The sequence below is a fragment of the Astyanax mexicanus genome, chromosome 20 (assembly GCF_023375975.1).
Source record: "Astyanax mexicanus isolate ESR-SI-001 chromosome 20, AstMex3_surface, whole genome shotgun sequence".
Classification (NCBI taxonomy): Eukaryota; Metazoa; Chordata; class Actinopteri; order Characiformes; family Acestrorhamphidae; genus Astyanax; species Astyanax mexicanus.
In genome coordinates this window covers 22,762,116-22,779,883 of record NC_064427.1, presented here as the reverse complement: position 1 = coordinate 22,779,883, position 17,768 = coordinate 22,762,116, and the positions used below count along the sequence as shown (strand labels likewise).

At 39.4% G+C, this 17,768-nt stretch overlaps 1 protein-coding gene across 2 annotated transcripts in view; it reads left to right on the top strand.

Moving 5' to 3' along the window:
- adamts6 (ADAM metallopeptidase with thrombospondin type 1 motif, 6) overlaps nucleotides 1-17,768 on the top strand; it is a 69,610-nt gene that overhangs the window by 44,500 nt on the left and 7,342 nt on the right. For both annotated transcript variants that reach the window (XM_022681196.2, XM_022681197.2), the window contains 8 exons: nucleotides 2,677-2,779; nucleotides 4,273-4,406; nucleotides 6,505-6,628; nucleotides 8,612-8,692; nucleotides 10,958-11,121; nucleotides 12,616-12,754; nucleotides 15,975-16,104; nucleotides 17,029-17,233. In XM_022681196.2, coding sequence (XP_022536917.1) covers nucleotides 2,677-2,779; nucleotides 4,273-4,406; nucleotides 6,505-6,628; nucleotides 8,612-8,692; nucleotides 10,958-11,121; nucleotides 12,616-12,754; nucleotides 15,975-16,104; nucleotides 17,029-17,233 — 1,080 coding nt within the window. The remainder of the gene's footprint in view (nucleotides 1-2,676; nucleotides 2,780-4,272; nucleotides 4,407-6,504; nucleotides 6,629-8,611; nucleotides 8,693-10,957; nucleotides 11,122-12,615; nucleotides 12,755-15,974; nucleotides 16,105-17,028; nucleotides 17,234-17,768) is intronic.

Sequence of the window (17,768 nt, the reverse complement as noted above, 5' to 3'; positions counted from 1 at the left end):
ACCATATTCTGACGATATACACTAAATGGTATCAGCCAAATTTGCATAGTCTGGACAGTAGCTGCTGATTCCATTTCTCAAGCCACTTTTGCTTTTGAGCTGGACATCGTGACTATAGACTGCTGAGCACTTAGCTGCAATTTCAGTTTGTAAACTTTTCTCCTCCTAAGCTTGCTTGTGGATGGAAATTTGTTGTTGTACTTTGAGTTCAAACTTACCCTTCTGGGGAAGTGCGATGGCTACTTGTCAAATAAAGCAGATGTGTTTGGAATTTGACATTGTACAAAAATAGTCCTTTTCCCACTTCACATGGAAGTGGTAGAGGAAATATAGCAGTATATATTCTGAGCAGAGATCAGTTTATCTGCAAAGAATATTTAAAATTTGTATGAAAAGGGTAAGATTGATCCAGAGCAGAAATACTACAACCAGTACTGCAGCTGTTGTTTTAGTGCAGGCTTGCTTATAGCATTGTGCTGTCTGTATAAGGAGTTTTGTTTTCCATGCACACATCATTGCCCCATCTATCTGTGGCCTAATTCTACCCCACTTATTAAAGTTATCCATTGCCAGGTGTGCTTTTCTGCATCACTCATATTGAAGCTGTCAGGCTTGCAGTGTTTAGTCACAGATGAATAAGAAGGCTATGATTCCCTTTTGAATTTATGAAAGGAGAAGCTCTAAAGCCTCAGGGCTCTTAATCAACTAAAGTGTGCATTGTCTTGGTTTTTGAAATGTACATTGGTTGATTGTGTTACAGTCTGAAGTCTAAAGCATAAAGCATAGACCTTGCTTCAAACTGACCTTATGTGTTACCTTTAGCTTTATAACTGTATGATACACACAGACTCAAGACTAAAGTATTTTTTCCACTGATAAAATTTTTTTATAAAAGTCAAACAATATTTTTGTAAGGCTGGAAATATGTATTTCCTCTCCCCATCTATTTGATACATACATTTAACCTTAAGGTCAAAATTGAGGCAATTAGAGCAGCTTGAGGCTATTCTACTATAAATCTTAGAAATAACAGCTCAGGACAAGCAGTCAGTGTTTAATCTGTAAAACAAACACCATGCCCCAAATCACAGTTTCATCCCTCTGAAAGTCCTGTGTATAAAACAAACGGATCATGCATGGCCTGGGTTTTGCCTGTGACACTATTTCAGACTCAGCACAGCCCTAGACTGCAGACAGCAGGCCCAGGCGTTGAGTGTTGAGTGGTGTAGTTAAAAAACAATGTTAGCAACACGAGGCCTTGACATGATTAGCCCCATGACCCTCTGGAATCCAAATGAAGATCTCTAAGGAAATAGCACTAGGACAAAGGCCACTCCTCCTCAGTCTGGACTCCGGGCTGTTTTTGGGGTGTTTCTGTCCAGTGCTTGAATTTATTATGACTTAAGTCATGGAGGATGTGGCCCCCCGTGGCTATTGTTCAGCCCCGAGCAAAAGTCAGCTTGTTCTGCTTCTCACAACAATGAGCTAATCTCTCTTACCCCCTCCTCCCGGCTCTCGCGCTCTCGTCCCTCTCTCACTGCTGAGTACATTTGATTCCTGTGATTTGACCACTGACATCATGACCATGGGGTGATAGTAGAGGAAGTACGGAAGGAAAAAGGTGTAAAGATGATTGTCAGCAAATCGGGGCTAGAGTATCTGGGGCTACATCATATAAGGGTATTGATGTCCATTGTCCATTACAGGCCATAATTTTGGAGTCCACAACTTTAAAATTAAGCGGACTGGTTATTAATTAATGAATATCAGTGGGGATTAGTTGAACCAGACGATAAGAGAGAGACTAGATTCCACATTTCCTTGTCATAAAAATGGCTACCATGGCTTAGGCTAAACTGTATCTCTTTGGTGCCATCTATTGTTACTGTATATTTAGCCTCATCAACCTTTATCAGCCCACGGGAATCTTACCCTCACCTACATAAGCACAGGTTGTAGTGAACTGTGATTAATGGTTTTTGTAAATGGGGCAAATATTTCAGATATCAAAATAAAATGTTCTTGGCATTGTGCTGCTCCAGAGAGTGCTATTGTATATGCACATTTGTGACAGCAAATTTAAAGGACCCTATTTTATGCAGATTATAAGCCGCATTAAGCGACACTAGTAAGACGCAAGGGTGTCTTCTAATTTAGCAGGTTTCTCCACTGGGTGGCTAGACCTGTACAACTAACCTTAGTTATGTAAACAAAACTGTAATTCTTAAAACAAAAACATTTTCTTTTAAAGTAAAAACGAGTGCTGGATGTTAATGTAAACAGAGTTATCTCCTGAAAATGGTTTCTTTACGTGAGTAAAGCACTTCTGTTTACTTAAAGTAAGCTTAGATTTCTAGATTTCCACTAAGGCTGGGTACAGCAGCATGTAGCTTGTTTTAACACAGTACTGCTCCATACAACCTGACTATTAGAATTCATACGTAAGGTGCACTGATGATTTTTGGGAAAATAAAAGGATTTTACGTGCGAATAGTGTGAAAAATACAGTAACTGAATTAATTTATTAGTATGGGTGTTCACAAACATTTTGACATAAAGTGTGATCAACAGGCCACCTTAATTTCAGCTGTATATACTTTTTGTCAGTTAAAAAAATATGATGTTTTGAAGAAACCACACAGCACTGACTGAAATATCACTTGTGTCTGCCTGCAGGCCTGTCCAACAGGGTCACGAGACTTCAGAGAAAAGCAGTGTGCCGACTTTGACAGCATGCCTTTCCGTGGGAAGTACTACAACTGGAAACCTTACACTGGAGGTACGTTCCAAGCATGAGAACAACAGGCAAAGTAAGCAGGACGGTGCTCTGGGTTGTGGCCGTGGATGATACGGCTGGGAAACTCTTCAAATCTTCTGCCATAGCATCGGTAGGGCTTAGGGCGTGCGGACACTGGCACACACACACACATATTCACACACAGCAGATGTGCAGTGTGGTGGTCACTAACGGACCACATTCTCCCATGAAGCCTTCCCAGAGTCAGCGCTCCAGTGACAGTATACATATCAGCCTGCTTTGTGTACCCAGCTAACACCAACAATGTGGAAGTCTCTTTGATGGTCTGAAAATTCCTGAGATTCCGGGGCAGCGTGTCTTTGAAGGTTCTCTGAATGTGTGTGTGTCCCTGGTTGCCTTCAGCACTCAGAGTTCAGTGTGGTGGAAGCATATTGGAAGCATATTGTCATAATGGTCATAAAAAATATTACTTAACCAGTTTTGAGTTTGGGCCAAACAAATCTACATTTATTATGATCATATTTCAACATTATTTGAAAGCAATTACATAATTAATTGCATAGTGTGTAATAGTGTGTGTATATTTAATTTGCATTCTGTACCAACTGGTTCAGGTCTGGACCTCCAAGTACTTTTCGTTTTATTCCTGTCTAAAAAAACATGCCAAAAGCATGTCAAACATATAAATGCTGTGTTTTGTATCTGCACAACAATTCCAGCAAAGTCTAACTGCAAAACAGTGGTGTTTTATTACATGGAGGATATCTCATCCTCTGCTTACAATTGAATCCAATATATTTAATATTGCTAATCATGGTTTTGTTAGCAATAACTTTTTAAGTTTTTAAAGGTCAAACTTCTCAGAAGAAAGAAATTATTTTATTTACAGCAAAATGGCATGAAGCCAGTTAACAGAGAAAAACTCAATGATTTAAAACTGAGTCAGACTGGTTATGAAGGGAAGTTCAAAGCCTCAATCATCTCCTTATCGTCTTGCCCTGTAATAAACGTAGCAATTACCAATTGTTTGGCTCTGAGTAACCATTTGGATCTCAAATGTCCTCGTAAAGAGGTGAGCGAGAGATAACCTCCATCTGTTTATTGGCAGCTTTGTTAATCTCTCCTCGTGTCAGCGCAATTATGATGTCAGGCTGAATGTTGAGTTCTTGCTATGAGTAATGTCTCTCTTGCGGTGTGCGGTGTTCTGACCCGACTTGACCAAGGCAAAGAGGGACGATCTCGGCCTCTAGAATATCGAAACTGTAACGATCGCAAAGGAAAACAATTTTTTTAAGTTTATGCATCACTGACAAATTAAAAAATAAAATTAAAACGTTAATGACCAGTTTTTAATGAGCTCTTCCCACACAGAATGAAGTTAAGTGCAGTGGGTCATAGATACACTATGGCATTAGCATGTGCAATGGGACCTATGCTTGAGCTGATAAAAAATAAATAGTCTTTTAAGCAGGGTGACATCAGAGGCTTCACAGCACACTCGGCTTGTTTTGCAGGTGGCGTGAAGCCCTGTGCTCTGAACTGCCTGGCCGAGGGCTACAACTTCTACACGGAGCGCGCCCCTGCTGTCATCGACGGCACACGCTGCCAGGCCGACTCTCTAGATATCTGCATCAACGGAGAGTGTAAGGTGAGAAGCTTTTTGCCTGTACACAACTTCAATCAGATTAAAAGAATGGGTTGCCAAAAAATCATATACACAGTTTTCTCCTTGACGCAAATGCAAAAGAGAAACCAAAATAAGCCTGGTCCAAAGTTTGCTTCTATAGTTATGCACTGGAGCTACAAGGCATATATAATATAGCAAATAATAGAAGCTGTTGTTCAACAATATGTTCAACATCGTCACACTTAAAAATGCTTAAAGAAGCAACTTTACAGGAGCTTAAAATGCGCCTTATAATCCAGTGCGCCTTATACTCTGTAAAATACAGATGTAAATTGATCATTTGTTACCTCAGGGGACGGCTTGGAAACACACAGATGCATGGTAAATGTAAGAAATTGTGCAGGTGTTTAAAATTCCTTGATCCACGTTGTCATGTGTGAACTGTGAATACATCATAGAAGGTTAATATTACCACCCACAGTGGACAGAGCAGTGGGGGATAATTATTGTTACTGGTGGCTTCTGGCTTGAATTGTCCATGCAAACAGGCAAAAAAACTCACTATATCCACATTCAATGCAGAAGGTGTTCTATAAGGTTTCATGGGCCATAATAATATTAGCCTCATTTGACAGTGTACGGTTTCTGACACTTCATGACATGCTGTCATTAAAAATGGTATAAATTAATAAACTATTATTTTAAGACACTGAACGCAGTGTTCCCAGAGTGCAGAACTGGCAACCTCATTATTATTATTAGAAACTTTAAACTCAGTCAGTCATAACACATTATGCACTGTGTGGTCAATAGACAACCAATACCAGAGAACACTATTAATCAATCATTCAATCAGTAACACAGACATTTCAGTTTATTAAAGTCAGAGTTGCTGATTTACAGTATTTTGCTGGATCGGTCGGCCTGCCAGCTGCTTGTAGTGGTAGTAACAAAAGCTTGGAGCCACACCAGCAGCCCTTTATGGAATTGGGAACCACTAGTTGAACTACAGCATGGCAGTCACCCAGTCTTCACCTCATGTGCTCTGTAAGCCTCTGACGCTGATTCTTTTATTTGAGGGCACAGCACTGGTATATTATCTCTGTTTACCAGATACCCACATTCTCTGACTGACTGCAGGCTGCAGAACTACAGAACAATGAAACCTTAAAATAATAGAGTTGAATTTTGTGGAACAAAAGGCTGTGAGGTTCTTATCAGAGCAACACACTTCTGGATCTAATTGTATTTTTGGACGTTTTGTTAACCAGACATGCCAAATTTAATAGGATACACAATTCAGTTACAATATTATTTGTTTAATAAATGTTTTGGCCGTGGTGTGGAGCTTTGTGCACATTAGGAAAACATTAAGAATGAGTCCATAGGAAGAATAGAGTGCAGTGCCGAAGCCTGTTTGTGGTGACTTCACATGCACGTTTGGAAGAGACACACACAAACTGTTGTTTTTTATGGGGGATGGAGGCGTGCTGCATTGCATGTAAAAGTGTGTAGATCCTTAATGAGCCTCGCAAAGCCAGCATAGAAAAAAAAGAAAAGGGGGGAAAGCCAGAGTTAGTCTGAGTTACAGTAGGAGGATTTTAAAAGAGCAAGGGATTCGACTCAGACAAAAAGGAGACACATGTTACTACTCACACTGGAGCTTCCCATTGTCACGTTATGATCATAAGTTATTGTCCATACAAACTGAATAAATCTCAGGAAAACCGTCTCTACAGTCATATTAAAGGCCTTACATAGGGTCTTTTTCTTTTGTTCTACAGTCTGTGTGAGTTTTTATGATTTTATGGTGTTTGGTTTTGTCCTTATAAACAAAAACATCTATAAATAAAAAATCTAAAAACATATATAAAGTCATAATTATAGGATTTTGGCAGCATAAAACTAGCAAGAAAGTTAAGCTAAAGCTTAAAGTATCACTGCAGATTAATTGGCATCTCACCCAGCATGCAATTGCCCTGAGAGCTCTTTTACCATGTGTATTCCTATTTGTCTAGCATTAAAACCACTCCTATGGTATGTGTGTGTGTGTGTGTGTGTGTGTGTGTGTGTGTGTGTGTGTGTGTGTGTGTGTGTGTGTGTGTGTATATCATTCCAGCATGTGGGCTGCGACAACATCCTTGGATCGGATGCTAAAGAGGACAGATGTCGTGTTTGTGGAGGAGATGGCAGCACATGTGAAGCTACTGAAGGCCTGTTCAATGACTCCCTGCCCAGAGGAGGTCAGTGCTCACCAACCCTCACTTCATAATCTGCAAGATGTGGGAGTAAAACATATCTAAAAATGTTTCATTTGATTACAAAATTATCTAATTAAAGTGAATTTTGTACGTTATGTAGCTTTTTTGTCTTAAAATAAAACTTAAAAAATATTGTAATAGTCCACTAATTGTAATAGGGGAGAATTGCATCTTTATCATTGTCACTCTGTGCTCAGTTTGTTACTAACTGCACCACGTACCTTTGGTGAAGCTAACACTCATAAGAACTGCGTAATGCTGTGTCATATTAAAATTGATGGTATCACTCGCCTCAGTCCTCAGGCTTCTCTCAAAGATAATGCTTCTGGATCTCTCAGATTGTCCAGAAATGTATGTGTAAAACCTGTTTCTTAGTGGTATCTTGAAGTGAAAATAAAACTTTCTGACTTTAGGGGGAGCCCAGGAGCAGAAATACTAGTTTTCTGGAGTGAAATTGTCTTTTGGTGTAGTAAAACATGATAAAGTGTATTTACCTTTGTCGAATAGCCCACATCCGCTCTCCTGCAGCTTTCCGAGATCCAGCAATTTTATTCCATTTGTCCAAACACTATTTTTAGACTGGGTGATATTCTGAGTGATATTCTTTAGCTTTGACATTTAAAACGAGGTATTAAGAACTTCAAAAGTGCACAACAAGCTTATTAAGGAACACTGTTTACAACCCGTTGCATTAGCTACATCTCCGGGCACCGCCATCTTACTTTACTTTAATGAAAAGTTAAGATGAAATCTAATATTTCAATATGATACAATTAATAATTTCCTTAATAATCATATTCAAAATGAATTGTGAGGTCAGAGATTTACACCTATAACAGGGACTCATCCCATCGTAAGAGCAAAAGAACCGGCTCCCTAGCCAAACGACGCTGATAAGCCAAGACTAACTCTTCTCCTGAAGCACACATGCTGTGATGTCATAACCATTTCCAAGTGGTGAGTTATAACAGTGTGGTGCTTTGGCCCGTGCGTCTACAGCCCGGGCCCGTGGCTGCGGCGGCCCGTTTGAGGCGGCTTCTATAAGGCCGTTAAGTGCGTAAAATACAGCGTGCAGAAACCGGCCATGCGTGAAAGCCTCTGCTGAGCATGGATGAGGAATGAAGCAGTAAGCAGAACCAGAAAGAGAAAGAGAGAAAAGAGAGAGCTCCCCAGAACCCCATCAGACCCGGCCTTCCACACGCCTGCCAAACGCGACAAGTTTTTAATCGCTTTCCGAAGAGACGTCCCTGCTGAAGCGAGTGCTGCACGAGTGAGCAGGGTACGGACTGTTTTTTGGCACGGAGTTGCTGTCACAGCTCCAGAGAGCATCGCTGCCAAACACTACATTTTTTCATGAAAATGCTGCAGGTTTTTTTTTTTTTTTGCGCTGTCATCCAATGATAAAGCGTATGTTTTTGGGTCAAGAAACAAGTTGTCAAAATAGAAGTAGTAACACAATATATGAGTGTTAATTGCATCATCTACTGAGGGAATGAATAAAACTTCTAATATCGCATGCGTGTTGTGGGTTGGAGTCCAAGAACTGTCTCTATAGAGCGAGAGACCATTTTCTCCTTTTAAGGTATAGCTAGTAAATCTTCTGAAATCTGTGAGAGGGGAAAGAGGGGTTCTCTGTGCGTAGATACTTCTCTTGTTATGGATTTGCTGTTTTTTTAGTTATTGCAGGATTTCAGTGAGCATGCTGTAAATGACTAATTTCATTCCTATCTATGTGTCATCCCTCAGTCGAGTGTGAATAAACAGAATGAACTGAACGTCACTGGACGTCTTATTGTTGAATTCATAACCTTTGCTTGCACTTGGAAAAAGGAAAAACCCAGTGTGGTGTCTAAAATATCCTGAAATAAAATCTTATATTCTAGGACTGATGTTGTCTAAAAGTTCCAGGTTTCAGGCCACAGAGCTTTTTGTAAATATTCACAATTTTAATTTTATTTTCTATAGGTTACATGGAGGTGGTCCAGATCCCCAGGGGTTCAGTTCACATTGAGATCAAAGAGGTGGCCATGTCAAAGAACTATATCGGTGAGTGTCACACTTTTCACATTTAGCTTCTAAACAATGGCTGTTTCTCAATCCGTGTTCTTGTCTGTACTTGTATGGTTCTTGTGGACTTGGGAAACGTCATCAGCTGCAGCCCAAGTCCTGTTCTATTTAAAAGTTTGAAGTAAGCCAAGTTCATCACAAATACCCGGATGAGTTCTTGCTCCTCCCACATTATTGAGGATGCATGGAAGGTGACTTCTTCTGGACTTCTTACAGTCTGATATTCCATAATGCACCTTGCAGCAGTATCGGCAGAGGAGAAAGTACAACATAAAATCATTAGGTTGTGCTTTTAAATGTTTTTTTTGTAACTTGAACATGTATAACTGCAAACTTAAGTAGATTCAAGTATGTGTTTAATAAACATGATTTTAATACACTTAAGTACACACTAAGTACATTGTAAATGTACTACTTTACGTATTGATGCACATATTGTGTATACCTTAATGCTACTGGAAAAAAATACACTGAAATGCACTTTAAGCAGTATTTAATGGCAAGACATATATTTTCTATCAAACACAATGCTTAATTTAACATTGCTTAAAAGTACATTCATGGAAATACAGAAAAAGTATGTTAAATTGAAAATGTACTTTTAGTATTATTTACCTAATTTGAACATATTTTGATGCTTTTGAGTATACTTCCTTTTCACAAGGGTGGCTTCTACAGCAGGATAAAAATCCACAATGGAGTATGACAAAAGGTGCAAGCTGAAGGTTTTGTCCTAGCCCTAAACATCAACCTAAACATCAACAGTAATCTGTGGATAGACCTCAAAAAGAGCAGTGCAGCAAATGGTGGCGTATGAATTACACAGAACTATAAGATTCTTTAATAAAGAATGGGCAAATATTACCCAAACAAGAATTCAAAGACTGCAAAATACGTTTACAAGCTTGCTTCAGGCCTTATTTATTAGCTGCTTTTGGTCTACAGTATCTTGGATTATTTAAGCAACTTAATGTAGACCTCTATATCATAAAACTATTGTAATTAAAATGGAGCAATAGGCACGGTACCAAAGGTAGTCTTACTTTATCCGCGAAGGTGCAGGCGCACCGCACAGAGAAATACGTCTGGATCAGTCGTCCGCAATTTGGCTCCGTCTCAATCAGGAGAAAAGTGAATATTTGGAGATGTGTGTTGTTCCTGGAGACGAGACCTTTGCTTTGACGACTGTGCTGGAACGGTATTCATGGGGTTTGTTCCAGACTTTTACCTGAACGTGTTTTTTCCTCTCTTCCTCATCATGCTTTCTATCTCGTTCTTGCTTTTGAGTTTGGTAGTTTATAGGGCCGAGCAGCGTGGGGCGGGCAGGCAAGTGAAAGCTGCTCAGGACGGCGTGAAGCCCGTTGGCAGGGTAGCGAGCATCATGGTGATGAATGATGCCAATGACATCACACCACAACACTCGCGCCGTGGTAGCTGTTGCCAAGCAGCAACCTGCTCTTGTCAGACTGTTAACCTATAATCATTCTTGCTTTCTCTCTATTTCTCTTGTTAAGTGCAGATTGCCAGCTTTTACACTTCAAGAACCGTATTTATTAATATTTAGCCTTTCTGCCGTGACAGTTCACATAAGTGACCAGATACAGTGAATCTGTATCAGGAACAACTGAGTCAAGACTAAGTGATGACCACAGAGATATACAGCTTTGGAAAAAAAACACGTAAAAATGATGAGTTTCTTTGATTTTACCAAATTGAAAACCTCTGGAATATAATAAAGAGGAAGATGGACGATCACAAGCCATCAAACCAAGCTGAACTGCTTGCATTTTTGCACCAGGAGTGGCGTAAAGTTATCCAAAAGCAGTGTGTAAGACTGGTGGAGGAGAAAATGCCAAGATGCCGGACAGCTGTGATTAAAAACCAGGGTTATCCCACCAAATATTGATTACTGAACTCCTAAATTTTTTTTAAATATAAACTTGTTTGAAGTTCTGAAATCTCAGCATCTTTTTTGTTATTTCTGCCATTTCTCATTTTCTGCAAATAAATGCTCTAAATGGCAAAAATGTTTTATTCAGAATGGGGAGAAATGTTTATAGAATAAAACAACAATGTTCATTTTACTCAAACATATACCTATAAATAGCAAAATCATAGAAACTGATTCAGAAACTGATGTGGTCTTTCCAGACCTGTATTTGAGTGATGTTGACACACATTCAGATTAATGTGTGTATTTTGGAACTGCTCAGACTAAATAGAACATCTTTTATCTTTTCACAGCTTTAAAATCCGAGGGAGATGATTATTACATCAACGGTGCATGGACCATCGACTGGCCTCGTAAGTTCGACATTGCAGGAACAGCGTTTCACTACAAGAGATCTGCAGATGAGCCTGAGTCTCTGGAAGCACTTGGAGCAACTTCTGAAAACCTGGTTGTCATGGTATGTAGATGGTAGAACAGTAATTATATCTGCTAACTATTGAATAGAACCATAAAAAAACTTTAAAAGCTGTTGGAAAACCTGCTATACAGTGTTCAGTTTGATGCTGCTGGGCTTTATACTCCTCTAATGCCCACACCTAACATGAGGCATAGTGCCAATAGGTTTATATAAGGTATCTGTTTCAGAAAGTCCTCTTCTTTTGGCATTACTTCTTGTCCACAGGAATCAGACAAGCTGTGAGTGTGTTTGCATCTGCACATCAGTGTCAGCAATGGTCATAACTTTAAAGTAACTGTATGCATTCATTAAAATGGCTGTCCCCAAGTATTTGGACAGGTAGGGCCCTAGTTTACACCCTGTGCAAATTTTTTGGCCTATCGCTATCTTGGTAGCAGAAAACACAGACTGATTTGAACCCTGACATTAGTCAACAGTCAAAGGTTCATTGCTATTTTGGCAACACAGGTGTGCCATACATGCTCAGCACTTGTACACTCACACGCAGGACAAGCAGCAGTACACAAATCCAAATTTTACATTGACAATAAACAGAATACAAAATAAAATAACATCGCAACATGAGCTGGGACAGTTTCACTGCACCATTAAAATAAGAATCCGCCAAAGTCGGATAGAGAATGGAAAGTGACCCACTTGTTCGAGCTGTGCAAGGTGTACTTTTCCCCTCGTTATGATAGTAAAGACACAATCAGGCTGATCAAGCTGCCTGTAGATTGCTTAATTTAGGCCTGTAGTGTATAGTGTACTGTACTTCACAGGAGAAGAATAAAACCTTTTTGAATTCAGTGTCAGGCAGTGTAAAAATACATTATTTCAAGTAATTTTGTTTATTTCTCATCAAATTTCAGCACATTGAAATCATCAACTGCAAGGTTTCTATTATGTCAAAAAATGTAAAAATGCAGACGTAAAGATGCATTGAACAAGCTGTAAGTTAAAGCTGTACTATAAGTAGGTCAGAGTATTTAGTCACAATTTAGGCCCCAAGATGATGATAGAGGAGTTTGAAAACTGCACAAACAGGGTGTATTGAATTCAGTCAGTTTGAAATCGTCTGGCTCTCTCTAAATAAAATCCACATCTGTGCACAAACCTCACTTGAACTCTGACTGGTGGTTTTAAGTTAACAGCTATATATGTGTGCACTGAAAACCTCTGTCTAGCCAAGTGTGTGCATGATTCAAAGTAAGTGTGTGTGTGTGTGTGTACATCCTTTTCATGCTGAGAAATCCTACTCCTTGAGATTTTGCTTGAATGAATGTGGTGGAAATAGCAGCAAAACTACAAAACATACAAGTGGTCAGTGCACCACAAGCCTTTACCCTATGGTTTACATTCATTTTCATGATTTTTCTCTTAATAAGTAACACATACACAAAACATATCATCTGGTTTGGCTACTATTTATACTACATGCTGTTGTGAGCAATGCTTGTTTGTACTCTGAGTGTCTGTTCTTTCTGTCTCCAGGTACTACTACAAGAGCAAAACCAGGGCATTCGTTACAAGTTCAATGTGCCTATACAGCGCACTGGCAGCGGGGATAATGAGGTGGGCTTCTCCTGGCATCATCTGCCGTGGTCCGAATGCTCCTCCACCTGTGCAGGAGGTAAGCCATTCATAAGTGTTTGTACTGAAGAACACCCTCACCTGTACACATGCAGGTCAGAAACTGAAGCGCTGTCAGAAAGAGACTGTGCTGTTTTAGTAAGATTTCTGTCATTTTTAATTGTTTTAAATATGTATGGGATAGACAGTCTGTGCAAAATCTGTAAATGATCAAGGATAGCCCAGATTAAGAGGTTCTGGCTAATGATGCACAGTGATTAGGGCTGATGGCGAGCTGCATGACTGGGATTCAAACCAGTCATAATGGTCCCGATCATAGTGGCAGCGCTTTAGACTGCTGGACCACTAAGAGCCCCTGAACATTTTTCACATTTTTTGGAGTAACTGTTTTTATTGTTAAGGAAAGGTTGTTGAATGATCACCACCCCACCTCACTCCACACACCCCTCAGACCTCATTCCCAACTCATCCCAAAGGTAGAGATGGTGGGGGGCTTTATTTCCTTCTAGCCAACACCTGGCATTGGAGTGGCATCTTAGGGCTCCAGCAGCTGATAGTATGATAGTAAGCTACATGAACAGGATTCGCAATTTCCTGATCATAGTGGCAGCGCTTTGCCCACTAAACTACTCGGAGCCCCCAAATACTTGGATTTTTAGCAGTTGTTTTTTCTGTAATTAAATATCAGGTAGTCTTAAGTCTTCACACATTGCATACATGTTTTTATATCAGTATTGTAATTGGCACGGGCAGACATTTAAATAAAAATACTGGATATTTCTTGGATATTTTTCAGCCGGTAATGCAAAGTCATTCACTCTGCAGTTGTTACTGTCAGACTGTAAAATCGACACACACCGCAGATTTGTACTGGTTTAAAATCACAAATCTTGTCAGTAATCACTTAAATCAAATGTGTTGCCAGATTAAACTAGTCCAGCTCCAGGCCTTGAGACCTGTTCAACAATGCAAGAAATCTGATCTGATAACAAAAGAGCCTCCTATTCCTCATCTCACATCTCACACTGACACCTAAGATACAGCTTTCTGTTTATGCTGTTGGACACACAATGATACGGTGGATGATTTTCTTTTGTGGTGCTTCGCTAGTGCTGCTATTGTACAAATTGTGTCGCGAGCAAAGGCCTTCCTCCGATTTCCAGATTTGAATGCCAGAACCACACATTAATGTGAGCCCTCACCTCAAATATGACCAGACTGCTTCGCCTGGCCAAAATCAAATGGCTTTCTTACAACAACAAATAGTTTTCCTCCTGACTTTTTTCTTAAGCTGTGGCCACTGAAAACATTTGCAATTCTTGCGATATTCAGGCAAAAATGCAAACATCGCAGAATGGTCTGCAGCCGGGGGGTGGTTGGCCACCATGGGCTGCGAGAAGAATACCATAAACCCGACCTCATTTGCCGCCCAGCTCATGTGCACACATTTCAGCTAATATGAAAATACCCCAGAGCAACACTTATGTCATTTACAAAATGTTTTGTTGTTAATGTTCCTTATTGGCGGTGTTGAACTTCTTCTCCTGGCAGAATTCAGAGTAAGGATTTAAGTCCTGCTGACTTTCTTGACGTTGAAAGCCATAAAGTTCTGCAATATTCTTTTTAGGAATTACATTGGATTTTCACTGCTCCAGATGCTTGGCTTTCTTTTGCCTCTTTTCACACCACCATCGGATTTCACTGGTGCAGGTCTGACAAAGGGTTTATTTAAAGGCTTATTTAGTATAATATTTATAATAGTTCTTAACCACAAATTGATGTCAGAAAGAATCTTTTTATTGCATTATGGCTTGGGGTCTGTGGTACGCGGTGGGCAATTTCAAACTATCAAGACTTCTCCTTTGAGGCCTGGATTCAGTACAGTTTCACTTTGTGACTGGCTGCACTCACCACACACAAAGGAAGAAGGCAGTCAAACTCTAATTTACTTGGATTATAGACTTGTAGTATAACTGTCAATCAAATTTTGTAGAAGAACATTTTGCAGAAGAAAAAAAATAGCATATTTCTGTCTGAAGAGGCCACACAAAGCTCTCACATTGTTTTTAAGCAGCATGGTGAATGCTGGTTTTATTTTTATTAACCTTTTTCAGAAAGAAATATTACAAATAAAATAGATTTTCACAGTTAATTCAGTTAATTTGAATTACAGTTTTAATGTGATTTTCTGAATGGAGTAATCATGATTTTACATACAGACATTTTATTTTTTTATCTAAAATATCCCAAAACACTACGTGTGCATATTTTCTGAACGTTTCGGTGAGGACTAAGCTCATACCGAAAAAGTTCCAGCACTTAAAACTGCAGCGTCATCGCTCTCCAGTGAGGATCTGTGATTAGTGGAAAACTATAATATTTCAAAAGTTTCTTCTGTGACTCATTTAGTGTGTTATTTCTAGATTTTCAGTCACAAACCCCCGTTCTGAATTATAATCCAGTGTTCACCATTGTGTGAGTTTACACAAGGTCAGTGCATGATATGAACAAATGGGCTTGTAAACAATGTTTTGAATCATCGATTCACTCGGTAAGTTGATTCAACCCAAACAAAGAGTCAAACATTAAAAAACTATTTAATTTTTTTTTTTTTTTTTTACAGGTAAACCTAGTGTTGAACCAGATTTTTAATAGGGGGGAACAAAACTATGAAAATCTAAATTTGGATTTTTTTTTTTTTTTCGTGAAAAAATCGAAGATTATTTTTTTAGGCCATAATCGTCCAGCGCTAACTGGTGGAGGTACAGATCAGCCTCACAAGGTGGCCTCACCAGCTGGCCAGGCTTGGCATGAGGCTGGGTTAACTCTAGTCTTCTAGTTCCTCCTGAGGCCCTGTGTGGCCGCAGCTCTGACGGCTTCTGGTGCTGAGTACACACACTGCGGCGCTGGCTCCTACCCGCTCTGTTCTAGCTCCCACTTTTCGCAATCAAGAGCCAAAGAAAAGAAGGGCTTCTCTGTAAAAGTCATTCACCAAGACACTCACTTAAAACCGAGGCATTTACACACCTAGAAATACCTCTGAGGGGAACATTATCCAGCACCCATCCTTCCCCCGGCACAGAGCGCTCTGTCAGCGAGTGGCCCTCTGGAGGAGCTTGATAGAGCTTGTTTTACCGTACGCACCCCCACGCTGACCACACGCCGTTTTACACGCCAGCTGCTGAAGTGTCAGAAACGGGCCGCCAAGGGCAGGACACGGAGGCAGAGAAATGAAGTGATGTTTCACTGTCTGTTTGCAGGTTCTCAGAAACAGGAGGTGGTTTGCAAGAGGCTGGACGACAACTCGGTGGTCCAGAACAGCTACTGCGACCTTGATATCAAACCGCCCGAGAATCAAAGACCCTGCAACACAGAACCTTGCCCACCTGAGTAAGTAGAATATATAATTAAGTCTGATTAGGACAGATTCTGAAGTTTTTGAAGCATTTTTTGCACCATTCAGTCCAAAGCTGCTCTTCTTTTTCAACAAAACAAACATAATATGCATTTCCTAAACCTCTTAGTAGCTCATGTCCTCAGCATTGAGCAATTTTACCCAGTTAAAGGCTTCATTCACCTGCTTAAACATATCTGCCTGTCTGTTTATATTAATCCTTTTAAAAAAATAGATATTTATTTAAATATTAACATCTGTGATATCTGATTTATCTTCGTGGCAGACGTTAAAACCATTCACACTTCACCTGCTTTGCAAAATAGGTTTAAATATATAGCATTTAAATAATAGCAGCATGATTTATTTCTTCATGTGTGAACTATTTTCAAAGTATATTCAGGCCAAAACCCCCGGTGTCGGAAAGGGAGGGGGGGAAGTGACCACCTGCGTTTTATTGTATTGGCTAGTCAAGTTTATGAACCCTCGAGGGACAATATCCATATATGCGTGGAAAATGCATGTGTGGCAGAGGCCAAAAACATTTAGCCTCTCGTTTTCAATGGGGCGAGTAGTCAAACAGAGTTCAGTCAGGTGTGTGAAGTTTAAACCGGATAAAAAAGCCTGGATGAAGTGTTTTTGGCACCCTAGCTCTAGCATACTGCCAGTGGAAGTATAAGTCAACCTGAACTAGCAGATGGGCATCACTAAAAACACCATCTAACGCCCATTTCCAGCTTTACTTGATGATAAAGTAATAAACTCCACAAAGGATTATTTGAGTCTTTGGGAATTTTTTAGTGGTATGTTTTTTTCTAATATCCTAAAAGCTAACGAGATGGTCCTCAGAAAATTATTAACAAATAGTTTCATTTTGTTGCTGTTAAAGTCCATCATAAGTGTATTTTTGTTTTTTCCAGATGGTTTATCGGAGACTGGTTGGACTGTAGTAAAACGTGTGATGGAGGGATGCGTACGCGCACTGTTCTCTGTATTCGCAAAACTGGACCAGCAGAGGAGGAGAACCTCGAAGACAGTCACTGCCTGACCCATCGACCCATTGAACGCGAATCCTGCAACAATCAGTCCTGTCCTCCTCAGTGGGTAACTCTGGATTGGTCAGAGGTGAGAAGAAAAAATATCTTATATATATATATATAAATATATATATATATATATATATATATATATATATATATATATATATATATATATATATATATATATATACTCATATATTATATAGATGTATTGCACAGAGTGATCTATTTTAGGCATTTATTTCTTTTGTTGTTCATGATCATGGTTTATAGCCAATGAAAGTCAATATATCAGAAAATTAGAATATTATATAAGACCAATTGGTACTTTTGGCAGTGTGCCAAATCCTGATGGAAAATGAAATCCGCATCTCCATAAAAGTTGTCAGCAGAGGGTAGCAAACTTAATTAAAATATTATATTACTGAAATAAAGTAACTTTTCAATGATATTCTAAAGTTTTGAGATGCACTAGTGTATATATATATATATATATTACTTTGAGCAGTGAAATACGATCATTAGACAATAGAGGTAATGATCAGAGTCATGGGATGACTAACACTTGGACTTTTTTTTTTTTTTGCAATCCTATGAAGAATTATAAAATTGATTATTAG